The following is a 19,071-nucleotide window of genomic DNA, read 5'->3' as shown; positions in this document are numbered from 1 at the left end:
GGAACTAGGTGAATGTTGTGTCCTGGAAGCCACATGAAGAAAGTGTATCAAAAAGGAGACAGCGATCACCTATGCAAATGCTGCTGACTAGTCAAGGAAGGTCAGAACTAGAAATGACCATTGGATTTAGCAACATGAGGATCTGGGTGACTGCCCTACTGGGGGAAGAAAGTGTGATGGGCAGAATAATGGTCCCCCAAAGATATCCACATCCCAATCCCTGGAACTTGTAAATATGTTACCTTACACAGCTAAAGGGACTTTGCAGATGCAATTAATGTGAAAGGCCTTAAGATGGGGAGATTATCCTGAATTACGCAGTGGACCCCATCTGATCTCATGAGTCCTTAAAAGGGGAAGAGGGAGGCGGAAGACTGGGTCAGAGACATGAGACGGGAAAAGGAAAAGAGACTGGAAGCATGAAGGAGCCTCAGCCCATGGTTGTGGCTGTGAAGATGAAGGAAGGGGTCACAAGCCAAGGAATACGGCAGCCTCCAGACACTGGGAACAGCCCTCAGCTGACAGTCTGCAGGGAAGTGGGGACATAGGTCCTGCAACCACAAGAAAAAGAATTCTGCCAACAAACTAGAAAACAAAAAGCAGATTCTCCCCTAGAGACTCTAGGAGGGACCACAGTCCTGCTGACACCTGATGTTAGTCCAACAAGGTGTGCGCCACATTTCTGACGTACACAACTGTGAAATAATTTGTGCTGTTTAAGCTTCTAAACGTGTGGTCATTTGTTATGAAAGCAACAGAAAACTAATACATAGAACCTGAATGGTGTGAATTCAAGGTAAAATAGATAGAAAAAACTGTGATTTTGAGGCGTTTTGATGGGAGTACAGAAATGGGAGGGAAACTAGAGGATTCATGGTAGGATTTCCTTTCTGGAAGCCATTATAGCACATCGTACGTTGATGAGAATGATCCAGTGGAAAGTGAAAATCGATGATGCTCCCAGAGAGAAAACAACTGTTTCAGTGGAAGGTGTTGGCTTTGGATGGCAGCACAAAATCCATTCCTAAAACCAGGAGAGAAAGTGGACAGCATAAGGATAGGGGCTTGGTTGGCAGACATGATGGTGGGAAATGAGTGCAGGTCCTCTCCGGTGGTAGCATCTATCTTCTCAGGAAAACAGGAAATGGGGCCTTCAGTCAAGAGAGGAAGGGAGGGGGATGCTTGAGGTCTGGAAGGAGAGAAGGTGTGAAATAGCTGTTACAAGTGTTTCAAGGAATTCTCCACATTTTGTCATCATTCACCTCTGCACTTTAAAACAAAGAGAACAACTCCAAAAAAGACATCCAAAAGCATCCAGTAGAAACCATCTTTTGTAGAAAATAAACATATGGTTACCAGGGGATATGGGGGGAGGGATAAATTGGGAGATTGGAATTGATATACACACACTACTATTGACATATATAAAATAGATAACTAATAAGAACCTAGTGTGTAGCACAGGGAAGTCTACTCAGCACTGTGTAATGGCCTATATGGAAAAGAATCTAAAAAAAGAGTGGATATATGTATATGTACAACTAATTCACTTTGCTGTACACCTGAAACTAACATCTGTAAATCAACTAAACTCCAATAAAAAATTTTTTAAAAAAAAGAAATCATCTTTAATGAGACATAAGAAGGAATATGGAGTGTATGAAGACAAAGAAAACGTGAGGAGAAAAGGACAGTAAAATCTTCTGCTACTCCTCAACCCTCAGGTAAAAGTGAGCATTTCATTCAGTATCACAACTGAGCAGAGGGGAAAATCTCACAGACAGGGCTATTACGTCAAACTTTTATACTTTGTCCGATAATATTTTCAATCTAATAGCCCAGGGGTTCATCCTGTGAAAATGACTGATATTCAGTTTTAGCTTCTCCTTAGGCCCAATGTTGATTTTAACACTCAGCCATTTTGTCCAACATAAGTATTCAAAGCATCCCTGAACAGCACATATACAATTAGCTGATGCCACAAAGCTCAAATTAAACTAAGTGAATGACAGGCTATTAGCCATGGAGGAAGGACCCCTGGAAATAACCTAGTACATCTTACAGATGAGGAAACTGAGTCCAGGGAAACTGCATGGCGGCTCTGCCTAACACAGTCGGTAAATAACAGGCAGAGGGCAGGACAGGTCAATGTCCTCTCCATCACGATTCACCAGTGTTCATACTCAATTTCTTTCCTGCTAAAAAACCACCTTATTGTCTCTGTAATGACAGTAAGTGCCACAGTCCCCTAAAGCAGCCCTCAAAGCCCATGGTGATTTGCACCTATGGATACATAGCGATTAATTCGCTTTTTTCCCATTTGATGTCCACGGAGGTCATTTAAACTTTGACTCTATAAGACTGAAGGCAAAGTCTGTTTTAGTCACAAACCTACTAAATCCCATGTGAAGACATGTGTGTAAAGCTAAACACACCGAATTTCGAAGACTTTAATATAAAAGAGCCTGTGAACCCTAAAGAGACCGTCAGCCAAAATCCCTTGAGCACCTGGAGAGAATTAGAAGGTTGGGGGTGGAGGAGGGAGAAGTTGAGGATTCACAGAACCCTTCCATCACCTGTCTGTGAGGGGAGTTATAACGAGCCTGTCAGTGCAGCCTACAAACTCATTCTGGTATACGAACGGCACATCTGTGATGTGAATCATCATCTTGTCGGAATCTTCGTTAAAATAAAATCTGCACTGTTTCAGCCACTCAAAGTCTGTAGGGCTCTTGATATGCATGTGACACTGAAATGCAGAAGGTATGTGTTAAAACTGAGATGAGAACCGCTTATTAACTATACGCATTAGCATTCAGGTAGATCATAATGTGAAGTTAATGGAACGCAAAGAGAGCCCAACTACTTGGGAGATGTCAACTACATCACCATCCAACCCATTCATTTATTGATCAGCAAAAAAAGATACTTTCAACGATATGAGAAAAGGAGAAGTCAAGAGAAACTAATTGTGGCCCTCAATTTAAATAACGTGATCTATTTTAAGAGGAAGGTATTCATTTCTTAAATTTCACCCTTAAATGTCCAATACCACAGTCCTAACCATGAAATACAACCTATGAAAAAACACATTTGGCTTACAAAGATACAGCTAAACAATCTCATTAGGAAAAAAAGTCATCTCTTATGATTATGATAAAGTACATTCTTGGGTTTTTTTTTTTTAATCCGTTAATTACCCTTCCTAGGATTTGCAGGGGGCCAAAATTTCTAACATCTAAATGGCAGGTTATTGCCCAGCAATGCTTTTTTCTGAGTATTTTTAACCAAAATTTTAAGCCACTTTAATCATTTTTCTTTGACAAATAAGAAATCTAAAACTACCTACCCTGAGCCCTTTACTTCTCATTGAGGCAAACAGTGTGCTTAACTATTAAGAGAGGAGATTAGCACATAACAGCTTGAAAGCATTGCCTTTATTTCCATTACATCAGAACCAATCTTTCATAATCTCTTTTAAATAACGGGGTGAGACACGATCCAGAAAATTATTATGAAAATAAGAGCTTCATGCCTGTTATCTAATGTTGTATTTTATAGTAGAGGACAAATATCATTTCTTTTCCCATTTCCTATTTTCTATAGCTACGAAACTCTCTTTTCCATCCCTGTTCTTTCTTTAAAGGCAAAATCCGCATGTCTCCTGAATGTCACAAACTATATTAGGAAAGACCATTTGCAATCAATGACATAAAATGTAGCATAACTTGTTAAAGCTGTGATTTATGAAGAACCTTAAAGGAACTACTAAGCAGTTCTACTAGCAATACCACTTATTATTTCTATAGCAAGAAACTGGTCATCTTCAATCTAATAATCAAAAGGAGCACAAGACAAATAAAAGCTTTTCAGGATGCTACATGACATTTCAGCGTTAAAAATGATCACATAAAGAATTTTAAAATGAAGTCTAATTGCCTCCATAACACCTTAGCCGAGATCATTGGAAAAGAGCTGAAATTTCAGCTAAAGACTGAAAAGAAAGTCTGACAAACAATCTCTCATCATGAAGATGCTTCTTTGCCTGAATTTTACCTTTTCTTTGAATTCATTCAAACTATTCCCAGTGGGTAAGCAAAGATAGTTTCTAGTATTTGCTTTTCTGTATATGCCACAGCATTTGTAAAGCATTTACCAGGTCATCAAAGATATCTCTTTGGTGCACATGAATAGTAATCAAAGTCTCATATTTAACTCGTTCCATGGAACTCAGATCCTTGGTTGTCATGTCTATCAATGTGTTCAGTAGCTCCAGGAAAGACTGATTGGTTTTCTGCATGATTTTTTTATCAGACTTGGCATTTCTAAGAGCCTCTTCTGAATCCCGGGTCCATATCATTTGAATTCCTAATAATCCAACCTTATGGAAATAAAAAAGGCTTTATGAGTGCGTATGGCATATGGATATATTGAAATAGAAATCACAATATAGTAAACAGCTGTGATTATTATGCAAATGTCAGGCCATCCTTGATTACATCAACTTGATGGGTTGTTTCAAAACCTATGGAGATCTATTCATATTGTTTACCTGACAATTAAGCATATACAGCCTCATGACATGTCTACAGATTTTTTCTTCTCATTCTAAGTCATATTTCTCCCTAGATAGATTTTAAGTTACTGGTACGGAAAGAATACGTCTTAAACCTACTTTCCCCAAACTAACACTATCTGTCTACACATAGTAGACACAAAATCTCTATTGATCACATGACTAAGAAAACATCATTTTCTGTATTTTATTGCTGAAACATATTTCTCATTTTTCTGGTAGAACACACCCAGTACATTTTATGATTTATGTACTGAAGAGATTCAGTAGGAAAAAAATATTTTAAGTTAAAGAAAACATATCAAATATCTCAGCACAAATATATGTATATTTATAAATATATATGTATAGATACAGATACATAACACCAAATAATCTGTAGTTGAAATCTTTAAGCTTATCTATATTTAACAAATCCTAATGAAAATCTTAATATTGGTCTAGAGTTAAACTATAGGCAGTTGTGTAGTTTACAATAGACAATATCTGAGATCTAAAATGACTATTCTATAAAAAGTACTTTCCAATTTCAATACACTGACCTGAGCAGGGAAGGAAGAAAGAAATTCAATCAGTTGGAAACCTGTTTCTTGAATATTTGCAGCTGCCTGGCGAATCACAAGATGTAATGAGGCCCGAGATTCCTCCAAGAGAGAATTAAGCCAAACTTCCACATTGCCCTCTGCCATCACGGGTTTATCCAATTCAATCGTCTCACCCTCTCGAGAGGAAACTGACAGAATGCGATCATAGATCTGTGTTAGAAGCCCAAAAAGAAGCTATATTTACACAAAGAATGAATTCCTCCATTGCCCTCTTGTCAATGTTATCCTTCCTGTAGAAAGTTAAGCCACATTTTATAAAATAAAAGGCAAAGTATGATACAAAATCAATTCCAAAACAATTTTTTAAAAAGCTATCCGTGAAATCGAAAAGGGAATACTAAATCAATTTCGAATAGTCTATACCGGAGAGGGGAATACTTGTTTTCTAAGAGAAATGTTCAATACAAATGTGATAATCAAAAAAAACCTCTAAAGTTTCCCAAGATGAAATAGGACTCTCTAAGACCCTGTCATCCACACCACGAGATTATCAAGTTGACATTAGCAATGACCTGGTCAAAATGATCAATGCAAACATCTCACAAGGCAATTCCAATTCTATACTAAACATTGTGCTCTTTACAGGAGTTGTTGGTTGCACATAATATATTCTAATGCAAACCCAGCTCCTAGTCTGGTCATCTCACTTCAATTTCCATGCAGTATGGCATAATGAGAATATGTGGAGTATTTGGAATTCTAAAATACGGTTCAGATGGTGCTGTGCTATTCACTGACCTTCCAATGTTGGAAGACATATCTCGGAGACTAAATTTCTTGCTTCTATTTAGTCATTAAAAATCATGCCTGTCCTACTTCCCAACTCACCTTACAGGACACTCATGCCAGTTATGCAAAATACAGTTGGCCCTCCAAATCCACGGTTTCTGAATCCACAAACTCAACCAACCTCTGATCAATATTTGAAAAAAAAAATTCCAGAAAGTTCCAAAAAGCAAAAGTTGAATTTGCCACATGCTGGCAACTATTTACATAACCTTTACATTGTATTGTATTATAAGTAATCTAGAAACCATGTGTAGGTATATCCAAATATTACAGTATTTTATGTGAGACTTAAGCCTCCACAGATTTTGGTATCCGCTGGGGTCCTGGAACCAATCCTCCCCACAGACACCAAGGAACAACTGTGATGCAAACTATAAAGTAATTGCAAATGTTTGTTGTTGTTTTGTTCTCTAGTAAGTGGAATATTGTTCCCTTGGGCCCAGATTTAGTCTGTATTAATGAAATCCTCCTTAGTTGTCCACAGAAGTGATCTACCAAGAAGCTAATGAGCCTTAAGTTTCAGGGTCCCTCACTTGCACAGACCCTTCTAGGTCCTGAATATAAGTTTGTATTTATAATTTTATAAGATTTAGGACCCACAAAACCAGGATCTGCCCCTGGCTGTAGAAACCTTATGGTAGGAACAGCAACAAGAAAAAAAAAAATCAATGCTATTTATTTTTAAGAAGTAACTGCTAGGAACAGAGGCTGAAAATGAGGAAGTTTCAATTATCTTCAATGTACAATCAAACAATGAGAAGCTTCGCTCTAGGACCATGAAGTCCTGGTGCTAAAGCAGAAGGATTTGAGGAAAACATCAAGAAGAACTTCCTCGGTAATTCAATGCCCTCTTTCAACCCATGCATCCAGTAGATCTAAAAGAAAGATCAATTTTTAAACCATTCAATCCATACGGTCTCCTCTTTCTCTCCACCCACCCGCTTTGTTGTAGCAACTCGGCCTGACTTTGCAATCACTTTCGAAGTTGGTTTCCTTGCCCCCTTCCATTCTGCCTCCTACTCTGAGCCAGAGGCTCTTTCTGAAACACACAACAGGTCACTGCTCTGCTGAAAACCTCCCACACCTTTTGTCACGTTCATGATGAAGTACATTCCATAGTGTGATGCACTTGACCTTCTGGAATATGGTCCATGCCTCCTTCTCCCTCTTTTCCCTTTGCTCATCACCCCATGTTGTGGGTTAAACTGTCTCCTCCAAAAATACATATTGAAGCCCCAACCCCTAGTACCTGTGAGTGGGACCTGATTTGGAAATGGGGTGTTTGAAGGTACAATCAAGTTAAGATGAGGGCATCTTGGATGCTGGTGGACCCGAATCCAATGACTTAGAAGAAGAAGGAAATTTAGACACAGACACACAAGGAGAATGTCAAGTGAAGACAAAGGTGGAGGTCAAATTGATGTGTCTGCAAGACAAGGAACACCAGGGATTGCTGACCACCACTGGGAACTAGGAGGCAGGCACTAAACAGACTCTCCTGCAGAGCCTCCGGTCGGAACCAACCCTGCCAACACCTTAGTCAGGATGTCTAGCCTCCGGAACTGTGAGAGAATAATTTTCTGTTGTTTTAATCCATGGAAGCCCTAGGAAAGTAATACACTCCCTCACATACCCACACTTCTGACATCCTAGACTGCCCACACCTCCGGGCCATTGCACTTGCCCTTCCACTGGCCAGACTGTGCATCCCTTCCCCACTTGCCTGGTTATGTTCCACTCACCTTCAAAAAATCAGTTCAAACACCACATTGTCCTGCAGGAAGCTTTCTCTTACACCCCTTACACCCCTTACACCCAGGTTAGGGCTCCCTGGTGGGCATTTCCATGCTCCTTGTGCATCACACAAACACAGCAAGTCAAAAATATCGATGGTTTAATTGCCAAATTTCTCTTGAATGTTGTACTGCATAAAAACAACTGCAGTATGGATTGCGATATATTCTTCCTTGGAACCCCAGGACTGGCATCATGCCTGGCACACAGCGAGGGGCTTGAACTGCTTTTAATGACCTCCAATGGACTAGCTCTACCACTGCACGAGCTGCACTCTGTAGACCCCACCAGAGCACGAGAACCCTGAGGATGGTATATTCCCATTGTTAAGCACAACATCTAGTGCGTGGTATTTGCTCAACAGATGCAAGTTGCATTCTGGGATGAATAAATAAATGATACTAAGGTTTGTATGAAACACCATAAGGGAGCTGAATATGTTATCCAACTGGAAGGGTCACTTTTTTAGGGAATTTGGGGTAAAGGGGTAGATTAGACAATATCTTCTGGCAGCTAGGCAAATGTACAGTCTTCCTCATGCTGGATAACTTCTTTTGGGTCCCATACAACTCCATGATTCTAGAAATTGGTGGGCGTGTTTAAAAAAAAAAAGGAAAGAAAAGGTTTTCAATGGAGTATGATGAAAAACATGGAGGACCATCATGCCAAAAACATCTGAAGCCTGATTAAAACAAGTCACTGTGGAATTCTGTTCAGTCAAGGCACTATTTGATGAGCAATTTGTTCCTTTGTTTTGTTGAATTTCTAAACAGTTAACTTGGCATGTGAAGCTATGAATGCTACATACGAAGCATTCCTAATCACATTTAAACTATCTGTTATTCAAATCTACACTTTGGATATTAAGAAGTCACATAGTTCTGAAGGCAAATTGGGCCCAAAAGTATCTTTTTAGTCATCGGGTGATATTTAATGGACAGGGAAGTAAATCTTTGTGAACACTATTGGAGAGCAATTCAATAAAGACAGTTGAGATTCTAAGATACGTAAATTGCTGGCCAGCAATTAGAATTAGGCAAACCTTTTCGTGGAACTTGACCGTTTTGATGTTGTCAAACACACTCAGCAAATGGGCTTGTATAGCGTGTGTGTCTGATGCCTGCCCCAGAATCTCCAGAAGAGCGGGATCTGAGATGAAGAAGAACCGAGGAAAGCAAAGCCGTTTTTTCTCCAAGTACCTAAGTGGGGAGGAAAAGATAAACTTCATAAGCACACAAAACAGGTCTTTCTAGGAATAAATTAATCTGGATGGGAAAAAGGGAAAAGACTTTGAGAGAATCTAGTTTTCCCCACACTGTTCAATGTTTCTGTTTTGTTCTGTGTTTTTGTTGTTTTTTTTTTTTTTCCATTACTAATTTTGCCAAGTGGGAGTCCATATTCTGATTGGGAGACTATTTTTTTCCAGAATTAATAGAATTTCCTCATTTTTCACAAGTATAATGTATACATCTGACTTAACCTGGAAATATTTGTACTTTCTTTGTAGAAGACAGGAAGATTTACACACAGGGAGTCCTTCGGTTTTGTGTTTGTTTTATTTTATTTGCAAGCACAGTGCTATGTCAGCTAAAGGCTGACAATTCCAATTCTTAGGATTGTATCTTAAAAGAATCCAATGAATCTATCACTGAAGCAGAAACAAAATCCAGCTGCATGGAAGGGTCTTGACACTGTTCTCTGCCTCGAGGAGTTACAAAAACCCAGTGAATGTTTGTTCTACCTGTCATCACCCTACTTTTGCTGCACTTTTGTTTCCCTATTTAACATATTTCTACTTAGTGATTTTATCGTGATTAGCCAAAGGGCAAGAAAATTATTTATTACTCTTGGAGTTCCTCCAGCCTCCATCTATGTAAGTGTGGGTGTGGGTGTGGGTGTGTCAGTATATATTGCTAGGTATTAGATTAGGCTCTCATTTTTGTATAATCTTGGCTGCTTGTGTATACTACACACTGTTCATATTGTTCTTGGTTGAGTATAATGAAATATTTTGCTTCTTCAGATGTTTATCTAAGAAGGAGATCAGAAAAACAGGTATATTAACTTTAAAAACAAGGACTGTATGAGAATATTTACAAGCTCTTGTCCCAATGGCAGAAGAAGCCATAAAGCCTATAATTTAAACATCAGAGAAAATCTAGTAACTGCTTGGAGAGACGATAAGCCTCCAAACTATCAGTTTTATCTAAGCCACAACGTTAGACATGAATTGAGTCTAAGCAAAAGAACACCCATTTGGCTAATCCTGTCTCGTGTCTCTGGTCCCTTTCATCTCCAGGATGCTTAGAGCGAACTTACCCAGTAAGGGATTTCTGGCAGATTTCCAACTGGTCCAGCAAGTGTGGTAACAGCTGCCCCATGGTCTCATCTCCAACACAACACTGAACCACACTGGGCATCTCATGTGCCCGAGTCATGATCTTCACCCAGGATTTATCTATGTTGGAAAAGCGCTTGGCCTCCTATGAGCACAAGGTAACAAAGCACACTTGGACACGTCTGTGATCCCAAGGACAGAGTGTCTCACATACCTCCCGCTGAGGTCAGACTTGTAATCGTTCTGGATACCCTGTGCATACATGAAATATCACACATGTTCTATTTCAATTTTCCTTGGGCCTTTTGCACCAGAGCACCCCCTTTCTTAAATAAGAATCTTTAGCTCAACCCTGGGACCTACATTATGTTAACTAAAAGCAGGAAGCAGGTATAAAAATAATAATACAAATTGGGAGATTGGGATTGACATATACACCCTACTATATATAATACATAACTAATAAGAACCTACTGTATAGCACAGGGAATTCTACTCAGTACCCTGTAATGGCCTATATGGGAAAAGAATCTAAAAACAGAGTGGATATATGTATATGTATAATTGATTGACTTTGCTGTACACCTGAAACTAACATAACATTGTAAATCAACTACTGTCCAATAAATATTAAAAATAATAATAAAAATACAACACAAGATAATTTGGGAGAAAAGCACCCTCCCAACTGTTTTCAATTATCTCCAAATTAAGTGAATCTTATGTTTTTCAAGTTTTCTACACTGAGCATTATTTGTGTATTTAGAAAACAAACATTTAAAAATAAGATAGAGGGCTTCCCTGGTGGTGCAGTGGTTGAGAGTCTGCCTGCCGATGCAGGGGACACGGGCTCATGCCCCGGTCTGGGAAGATCCCACATGCCGCGGAGCGGCTGGGCCCGTGGGCCATGGCCGCTGAGCCTGCGCATCCGGAGCCTGTGCTCCGCAACAGGAGAGGCCACAACAGTGAGAGGCCCGCATACCGCCAAAAAAAATGAAAATAAGATACAAAATTAATAATAGTGTGACCCTAATATTCTGAAATTTTTTAAATAGATTTTTTAGGAAAAATGGAAAATGCGCAGATTAATTTGAGAGAGTAGGAATAATTGTGATTTTCTTCCTTAAAACTTTCTATATTTTACCAATGAGCACATACTATCAACTATGAGAGCAAGAAACTCCACCTAACTCCTTCAATATTGTATGTGAAAGTTTTCATTAAGTCCAATTTGAGACTCTTCACCCATCAAGAGGAAAAACACGCCCAAATATAAAAGAAAAATAAATACCTAAAATTATAATGTATGGATACATTTCACTGGTAGCCAAAAAATAAATCAGCCAATGGGTCTGCCCTCTATAATTAAACTGAAAACTAACCAAAGAGAAAGCTAAGGAAACCTAAGTGAAAAGAACATTCAACATAATCATGCTTCTAAAACTCAAATGTATTGTTAACACGTTATAATTTAGCAAACAATTTAACGTAGTTGGGTAAGAATCCTTGAGTTTTTCCTTGCAGATTTCCACCCCATTTTACAGTACTGATATAATTGGGTATATTGTAGAGTGTGGGTTATTTTAAACTGTCAGTAGTAGAGAACAAATTATCCTACCACTGTCAAGATAACCACTCTGTAATTCTACACTGTTCCAAGTTCCACCTTCAAATTATCTGAAGAAGTATATCAATTATGCAGGCATTCATTCTTTGTTTTTTAACCCTCCATTTCCTATAAAACCTCACCATTTTGAAGCATTCTTCCTCTCATTTTCACACCCCTCTTTTCCACAATTACCCTCTCTCTCTTTGAAGAACAGCTTGACAGCAACAACCAAAAGATTGGAGAAGGGGTGGCTCAATAGAGGTTGAAATTTATTGCATTTTTAAGGGCATTCTGAGTTATTAGATAGTTCTCTAAGTTTAAAAGCCGAATGAAATCATAAAGAAATTTCTAAGACCTTGGGAAGCTGCTTGGCAATGTCTCCTCCTACAAAGATGGCTTCTAAGTAAATCCACAAGTTTTGCACCATCATCCAATTCTCAATGATGTCTGCTGAGTTGGAAAGGTATTGCACCCACTTTTGAATCTGGCCTTTGAATGGCATATTGTACCTAAAATGAGAAATACATTCAGAATTTGTTTTTTTAGTGTTTTGTTTTTATTGTTGTGTTTTCAAACTAAAGAGGTTTTTTAAAAATCCTGATTTTCACCTGTTTCTTTACAACTTTGATTACGTTGCTGGCCTTTAAAATGACGCTACCAAGTGATTCATTCATCACCATATACTGGGCATTGTTAAACTGACTTTTTCCCTTTTGACCCAGGGCATAGAGAAGTGGGAGATGTATCATCTAAGAAGCAGATCAAGCATTAGACTTGACTCCGCCCAGCTGCTGGAACAGTATCATTCTGGTCATTGTTGCTGTCGCCAAGGGAATAACATTCTCTCCACTGAGCTTCTGTGCCTATTCCGTGGAGTCTCTTGTTTTTCATGTAATGTGGAGCCATTACAGAGCCGTTGGCAGGGACAGAACAACAAATTCCATTTTCAAATATGATACTATCTGGACGCTCTCTTTAGCCTGCCCTCTTCTGAGCCTCCTTCCAACTTCCCATCCACTCCTGTCCACCCCACTCATGTCTGTGTGTACATGTATGCATGAGGCTTTCTGCGTGTACACACGTAAAGCCTGAGAGCCACTTTTCTTCCTCTCTCATAGTTAATCTATCTTCCCTTTTTCCTCGTGAGACAGAAACAGACAGTGGTCCCCCAATATCTTTTTCTCCTTCTTCTTTAGATACAGAACCCCATTTCTACCTAGACTCACAGCTGCCCAGTTAAAATACTGAATCTCGCAGCCTCCTTTGCAGCAATGTGCAGTCCCGGGATTAAGCTCCACATCAATATTTCTCAACCCTAGCTGCACATTCTAATCATCCGATAAATATTAAAAACTACCAATACCTTAAAACAAACAACAACAACAAAAAACCCTACCAATACCTGCCTGGATCCCACCCCTAGGAACTTTGATTCGATCAGTCTGGGATGTGGCCCAGGCTTTGGGATTTTTTAAAGTTCCTTAGGTGTGTCTAGTGTGTAGCCAAGTCTGAAAAACACTCTTCCGGATGGGAAGAGAGCCGCAGCATTGGATGTAACGGGTAGAAGGAGGATAAGGGCTCCCAAGAGCCATCAACCTTGGGACTTTTTTTACTTGAGAAAGACATACACTTCAGCCTTGTTCAAGCAATGTTGTATCTGGTGCTTCTGTTATTTGTAGACAACCCTACTCCTAAACAATTGTCCTGCCTTTCGTTGTTTTTCTTCTTCTCCTTCTTCACCCTTTCTTGATCTCTCCAGTCCAATATAATACGGGCTTGAAGTCATCTCAAATATTAGTCATATTAGTGAATAAAATTTTAATTTCCATAGTCTTAAGTGTTAAGCAGATTGCTTTAATATTCTACACATCTTTCTGGGGTTTTTTGCTTGTTTATGCTTTTCACAAGAATATAGGTCCATAGCAACAGAAATCTTTGTTTTATTCACCCTTCTAACCACAGCACCTAGAAGACCACATGGCACATGGTAGGTATTCTGTAAATTTCTGTTGAATATGCATTCCTCATACAACTCTGTCTGTGGGTTCAATGCCATTTGTAAGAAAAGTTTACCCATTCCTAACACAGATGATGTTTAGTTAATGTAGATGTGTACTTCTTCTACCTCCATAGGGTATGTTATCTTCCATCTGTCCTTAATTCTGGTTGGGTGTGACCAGTAACCAAATTCATTAAAACTCACCAAATTCTAAGTAGTTCAGATTCAATATTACCAATAGTCTGAATCTCTAAGACCTAATTTTATATTCTATATTACTCATTTCAAACACTTACACAATTACCATATATTTGAGAAAATCTTGGTGAACAAAAAAATTATTTCAAAAGGCACCAGAGGAAGCATTGAACCAAAGAAATCTAAGTTTATGCATCTCTGGCTCGCACGTCCAAAGCATGACAGCTCTGCTGCTACCATCAAACAGAAATGTTAGGATGGTATCGGTCTGTGCTGCTTTACCTCTCTTTATGAATTAACTTCATTCTCTATCTTAATCTGTCATCTCATTAAAGTGTGTACACAACTAAGAATTTCTAGTCCATAGGTGTTGACAAAAAGGTTTCCGAAGTAATTATTCTAAAATTCAGAATAATTTTCCTTCTGGAATCTAGAGCCTGTCGAGCTGTCAGCTGTGCAGTGAGGGTTGTCAGCAGCAACGCTGAAATGTTCTGCAAGATCCAAGTGGCTAATCACATGGTGCATGATTTTGGCCAACTGATGGTCTCAGACACATCCCCCAAATAGAGGATAATGAAATCAAAACAGTTTTATCCATGCCGTGCCAAAGGCTAAAATTAAAACAAGTACTTTTAATGTTGACTAGATTGTACGAGGGGTATTGTTGCATTTGTTTAATTAATTTCCCTTGAAGTGTTTGTTTTTATGGTTCTCAAACCTCAGGGGAAAGAAGGACGGTTTTCCTACCTGTTGCCCAGTAGGGAGCCCAGTAACATCAAGCTGTCCTCCATGTTGGAGATGATTTCCGATGTACTGTCTCCTCTCAAGAGGAGCTCTCCACGGGTTTTAAAGTTGCCAAATGTGAATGTTTTGTTGTCCCATTCATTAATCACCTGCTTCAGCTTTTGTTCAACGTCCCTCTCTTTCACCGCACTGATACAGATGTCCTATTAAAAGTGCAAGCTCTCATTTTATCACATGAAAGTCACACAACCTTCTCAAATAGTCTTGGTTCAACAGAGGTCCTGTCTATACCCTTTCCTTTATATGTATCTATAAATACTTACATTTCCAGATCTAAACTGCAATATAATAAATGGTGTGTGTGTGTAGATATAGATTTATCCTAATCTGTAAAATTTATCACCAAACTATTCCAGAAAGAAGACAGAAAAGATATACAGCAGTGGAAGATTTTCAGCCACGATAAAAAAGAAAATCCTGCCATTTATGACAGCATGGAGGGACCCTGAGGATATTGGGTTAAGTGAGATAAGTCAGACAAAGACAAATATTATATGATAGCCCTTATATGTGGAATCTTAAAAAAAAACCAACAACAACAACAAAAAAAAAACTTGAAAAAACAGAAAGTGGAATGGTAGTTAACAGGGGCTGGGGGTGGGGGAATGAGAGAGATGTTATATCTATTTACAGCTAATAGATAAATAAGTCCTAGAGATCCAATCCACAGTACAGTGATTATAGACAACAAAACTGTATCCTAAACATTCAATTTTCTAAAAGACTAGATCTCAATTGTTCCCACCACTAGAAGAAATGATAACTGAGGTGTTAGTTAACACTACAATGGAGATTATATTGCAATATAAATGTATCAAATCACTATGTTGAACACCTTAAACTTACACAATGTTAAATGTCAATTATATCTCAATAAAAATTAGGATAAAAAAGATATGCAATAACCTTTTAAATTTTGCCACTTTTATCAAAGACTCAAACTTTAATGTGTCTCTGATTTAACTCTAAATTCAAATCAATGCAGTACGAGAGGAGGGAGTGAACAGAAACCTTCTTCCCAGCTCTCTGATCACTCTCTCTGTCTTCTCTGCAGTCTTATCTTCTCCTGGACCATTGGTCAAACCTGTCCTTGCCCTCTTCTTGTCCCTCTCTGGATGAGCATATCCACACCCGTGCAGTCAGCAACCTTTTGTATCTCCAGGAAAGACCCACACCCACTGCTTACTGGGCTTCTCTGTTTGGATACATCAAGGGAACCCAAAACACAATCTGTGAAATATCAAACTCATGCCCAAAATCAAGCTCATAGTCTTTGCACTTTGTCATTCCACCTGATCACATTCCAACATTCCCCATCTCAGTCACAAGCACCATCATCCACTTAGATCTCTCAGCAAGAACTCTAGGGTTCATCCTCAGCCCCTCCCATTTCCCTACCATGTTCACTCCATCAAATTCTATCCTCCTAACGATCTCTTCAATCTTGTCTCCCCTCTTCAGCTTCACTACCTGCCTCCTCATCTGACACATCATTATCTGTTGCCAGGGATATTCAAGTAACCTCCCAATTGGTTTCCCAGCATTCCCCCTTTCCGTTTTCCAGTTCTTTCTCCTCACAGCTACCGGAGTGATCTTTACAAAATGCAAATTTAACCACGTCATCCCCCAATCAAAATACATCTCCCAGTTGGCTACCGACTGCTTCAAAGACTGAAATCGGTAACACATTCTAGACCCACTCCATCTCTCCAACCTTAGCTGTCTCCTCACTCACCCACCTCCACATCTCGGCCGTCTGGTCCCCTAAACACACCTCAGACCCTTCACATATGCTGTTCCACCTGCCTGACACTGTCTTCTCTGCACTTTCCAAGCTCCTTACCCCCTCACCACACAAGCACACCCCGTTCACCCAGCACCCAGTCTTCCTGACCTTCATTGCCCTCGCCCCACCCCCAGAGAGGTCAACCCCATTATTAGAGGCCCTCATAGAGCAGCATACTTCCATTTCAATGGTATTTACTGCAGTTTGTAACTACACCTTCATTTGTACAATTATTTAATTATACAAATTATTTAATGATCTGTAAACACAGGAACGTATGTCCCCAGCACTTAACACAGAATCTGTTACATAAACGTTTGTTGAAGAAATCATAGCTGAGTACCAGGAAAAGAGTTTTGATTGTTCTAGCATGATGTACTGCACCAACAGACCATGATGTAGGAAGACCCTCAAATCCCCTGGGACCTTCCAATCTCCCACCACATCATACACTCAATCATTGTACCTCTATTTCCTCTTTGTATTTCAGAAGAGGTGCCTCCATGATATGTCTTAACTTAAAAGTTTCATTCCCCACATCTAGACTGTGCCCAGTGAGAGCAGTTATCCTTTCCCAGTGCCTTTCCATCATGGCCTTACTGGCCATGCGCTCCAGCAGGGGACAACACTCGCTGAAATCATCAATGGTCTTCTTCAGATCCAAAAAAGCCTGCCAGTCCTTCAAGGCTCGGGGCAGCTTCCGACACCTGCGAAGAAAAGCCAACGTGAAAGTTCATTCGAATATAAGCCTGGAATGTCTCTAATCCAAGACTGTCTGCTAGCATTTCCATCAAAAAACAGTCACCTCAAATACCCATCACATTGTTAAATCTCATGACTCAGCGGATAGCTGTTAATATAACCCACTTTTACATTGCAGAAATTTGCTCCTCCCAACCAGGAATGACTTTTTTCAATTTCCTCATAAAAATTAGGTAAAAGGCATTATTTTAAAGAATAGAGGTGCTTCCCAATTCAATTCAATTCTCCAAACATGTTTTGAGACCCTACCAAGTACAAAGCACAGCAGAGTGTTTCAGGCTGTCAACTGAAAAGTACAACAAATGAGCCTCCATTTTTGGGGGGGTTCAACACTTCAAGGATGTAGAAATATCACAGAGCTCTTGCTTTTATTCCAAATAAATCATCTAACATAAACTTCAAATGTTGGTAAGTGTAATATAAATAGAGATCAGCTCTCTCTAAGATGCAGGAAAGCCCTTGGCAAGATTCATCCAGGTTTAAAGGATGTGCTTGTCTCACCAGGCACACATAGGGGTAATTAATAAATCGCATTTGACAAGGGTGATGTCAGTGGACAACAGCCATGAAGCATGATGTGCTTTCGAAACATCTGGGTGAAAAAAGAACCCTAACAGCCTATCAAAGAAGAAAGTATTTGAGGTTCAATAGCTCTGGGCATGATAAACATTAATTTCTCACCTGTTCTGGAACTCTGAAAGTTCGCTGTTGATTTTTTCAATATTTACTTCTGACCACAGAATATCGTGATAGCTATTTACAGTTTCTATGACACTGTTGTACAGAGCATATATTTTCTGTAGAAGATTTAGTTGCTTCTTGATTTCGAGAAGCTGAGGATACTGTGTGACTGGCAGACCAAAAAGCTCCTCTCCTCCAGTATAGGTGATATATTTCCGATAGATATTATCAAATTGATTCTAATAAAAATACAAGTGAAAACTCATCAAAAATGATTTACATGTGAATAAACATGCAAATGAAAAAAAAAAGATTGGCCAATAAGCAAACATGTATGATCTCTGAGCACATGTAAATGAGAACTAAATGAGTACAATTAATTACATAGAAACCAACGTTAACCATACCAAATCAGTTTTTAAAAGGTAAGTACATACTATATTCCACAATGGGCTTCTCTATATTAAGCAGAAAAAAAGTATGTGTTTAAAAGACATTGAGGTTTTGGTTATATAGAAAGTCAAAGAAACTAAAAAGATCACCTGAAATATGATAAGTCTATCACTGGCTTCCTGGGGTTTCAAGCCGCTAGCCATTGGACCATTCTGACACAAAAAGTTAAAATAAACATAAAGTAAAATGAAGCAAATGCATACAAATTTCATGAGCACTATGTATTTGAATATCAAATTTTGTTTACATGCATGTCACATACAGGATAGGAAACTTACTTTTTATTTGTAAAAAAGGACTCAGGAAAGTAACTCATTTGGAAATATTTTCAAGGCCAAAAAAAAGCCAAGTTGAGGTCACAGCTTTCATATGTCAAGAAATTTTGAAAATTAAAACTATGTGCTATTAATTTATCAGGTGACATGAAGGGTAAATAACTATTCTGTAAGAAGCACAAACAGTGTCTGGTTTGAACTAGAACACTAATGCCACATGACACACAGAGTTCACCACTCTAATATCTATTTGTAAAGTGACCTGTAATGTTAACATTCCAATCAGGTTTTCCTATATTAGACCACCTTAAATAACTGGATTTCTGTGCTTCTTCATCCATGAAGTTGGTTCATGAATCCAATTTCCGAATTTCATTTACTTTGTGGTTTGGCATGTTACCA

The 19,071-nt window shown here is 38.9% G+C and overlaps 1 protein-coding gene across 1 annotated transcript in view; it reads right to left on the bottom strand.

Annotated features, from left to right (window-relative positions):
* The window catches only part of DNAH5 (dynein axonemal heavy chain 5), a gene marked incomplete at both ends in the record, with an annotated part of 214,130 nt that overhangs the window by 129,019 nt on the left and 66,040 nt on the right, over positions 1-19,071 (bottom strand). Inside the window, 10 exons of the mRNA XM_082837242.1 lie at positions 2,577-2,749; positions 4,157-4,381; positions 5,119-5,331; positions 8,807-8,963; positions 10,084-10,247; positions 12,067-12,220; positions 14,656-14,855; positions 16,965-17,205; positions 17,942-18,180; positions 18,484-18,546. Of these exons, the coding sequence (XP_082693368.1) occupies positions 2,577-2,749; positions 4,157-4,381; positions 5,119-5,331; positions 8,807-8,963; positions 10,084-10,247; positions 12,067-12,220; positions 14,656-14,855; positions 16,965-17,205; positions 17,942-18,180; positions 18,484-18,546 (1,829 nt within the window). The remainder of the gene's footprint in view (positions 1-2,576; positions 2,750-4,156; positions 4,382-5,118; positions 5,332-8,806; positions 8,964-10,083; positions 10,248-12,066; positions 12,221-14,655; positions 14,856-16,964; positions 17,206-17,941; positions 18,181-18,483; positions 18,547-19,071) is intronic.

This window comes from Leucopleurus acutus (assembly GCF_964270905.1).
Source record: "Leucopleurus acutus genome assembly, chromosome: 3".
NCBI lineage: Eukaryota > Metazoa > Chordata > Mammalia > Artiodactyla > Delphinidae > Leucopleurus > Leucopleurus acutus.
This window is presented reverse-complemented; position numbering and strand designations above follow the sequence as displayed.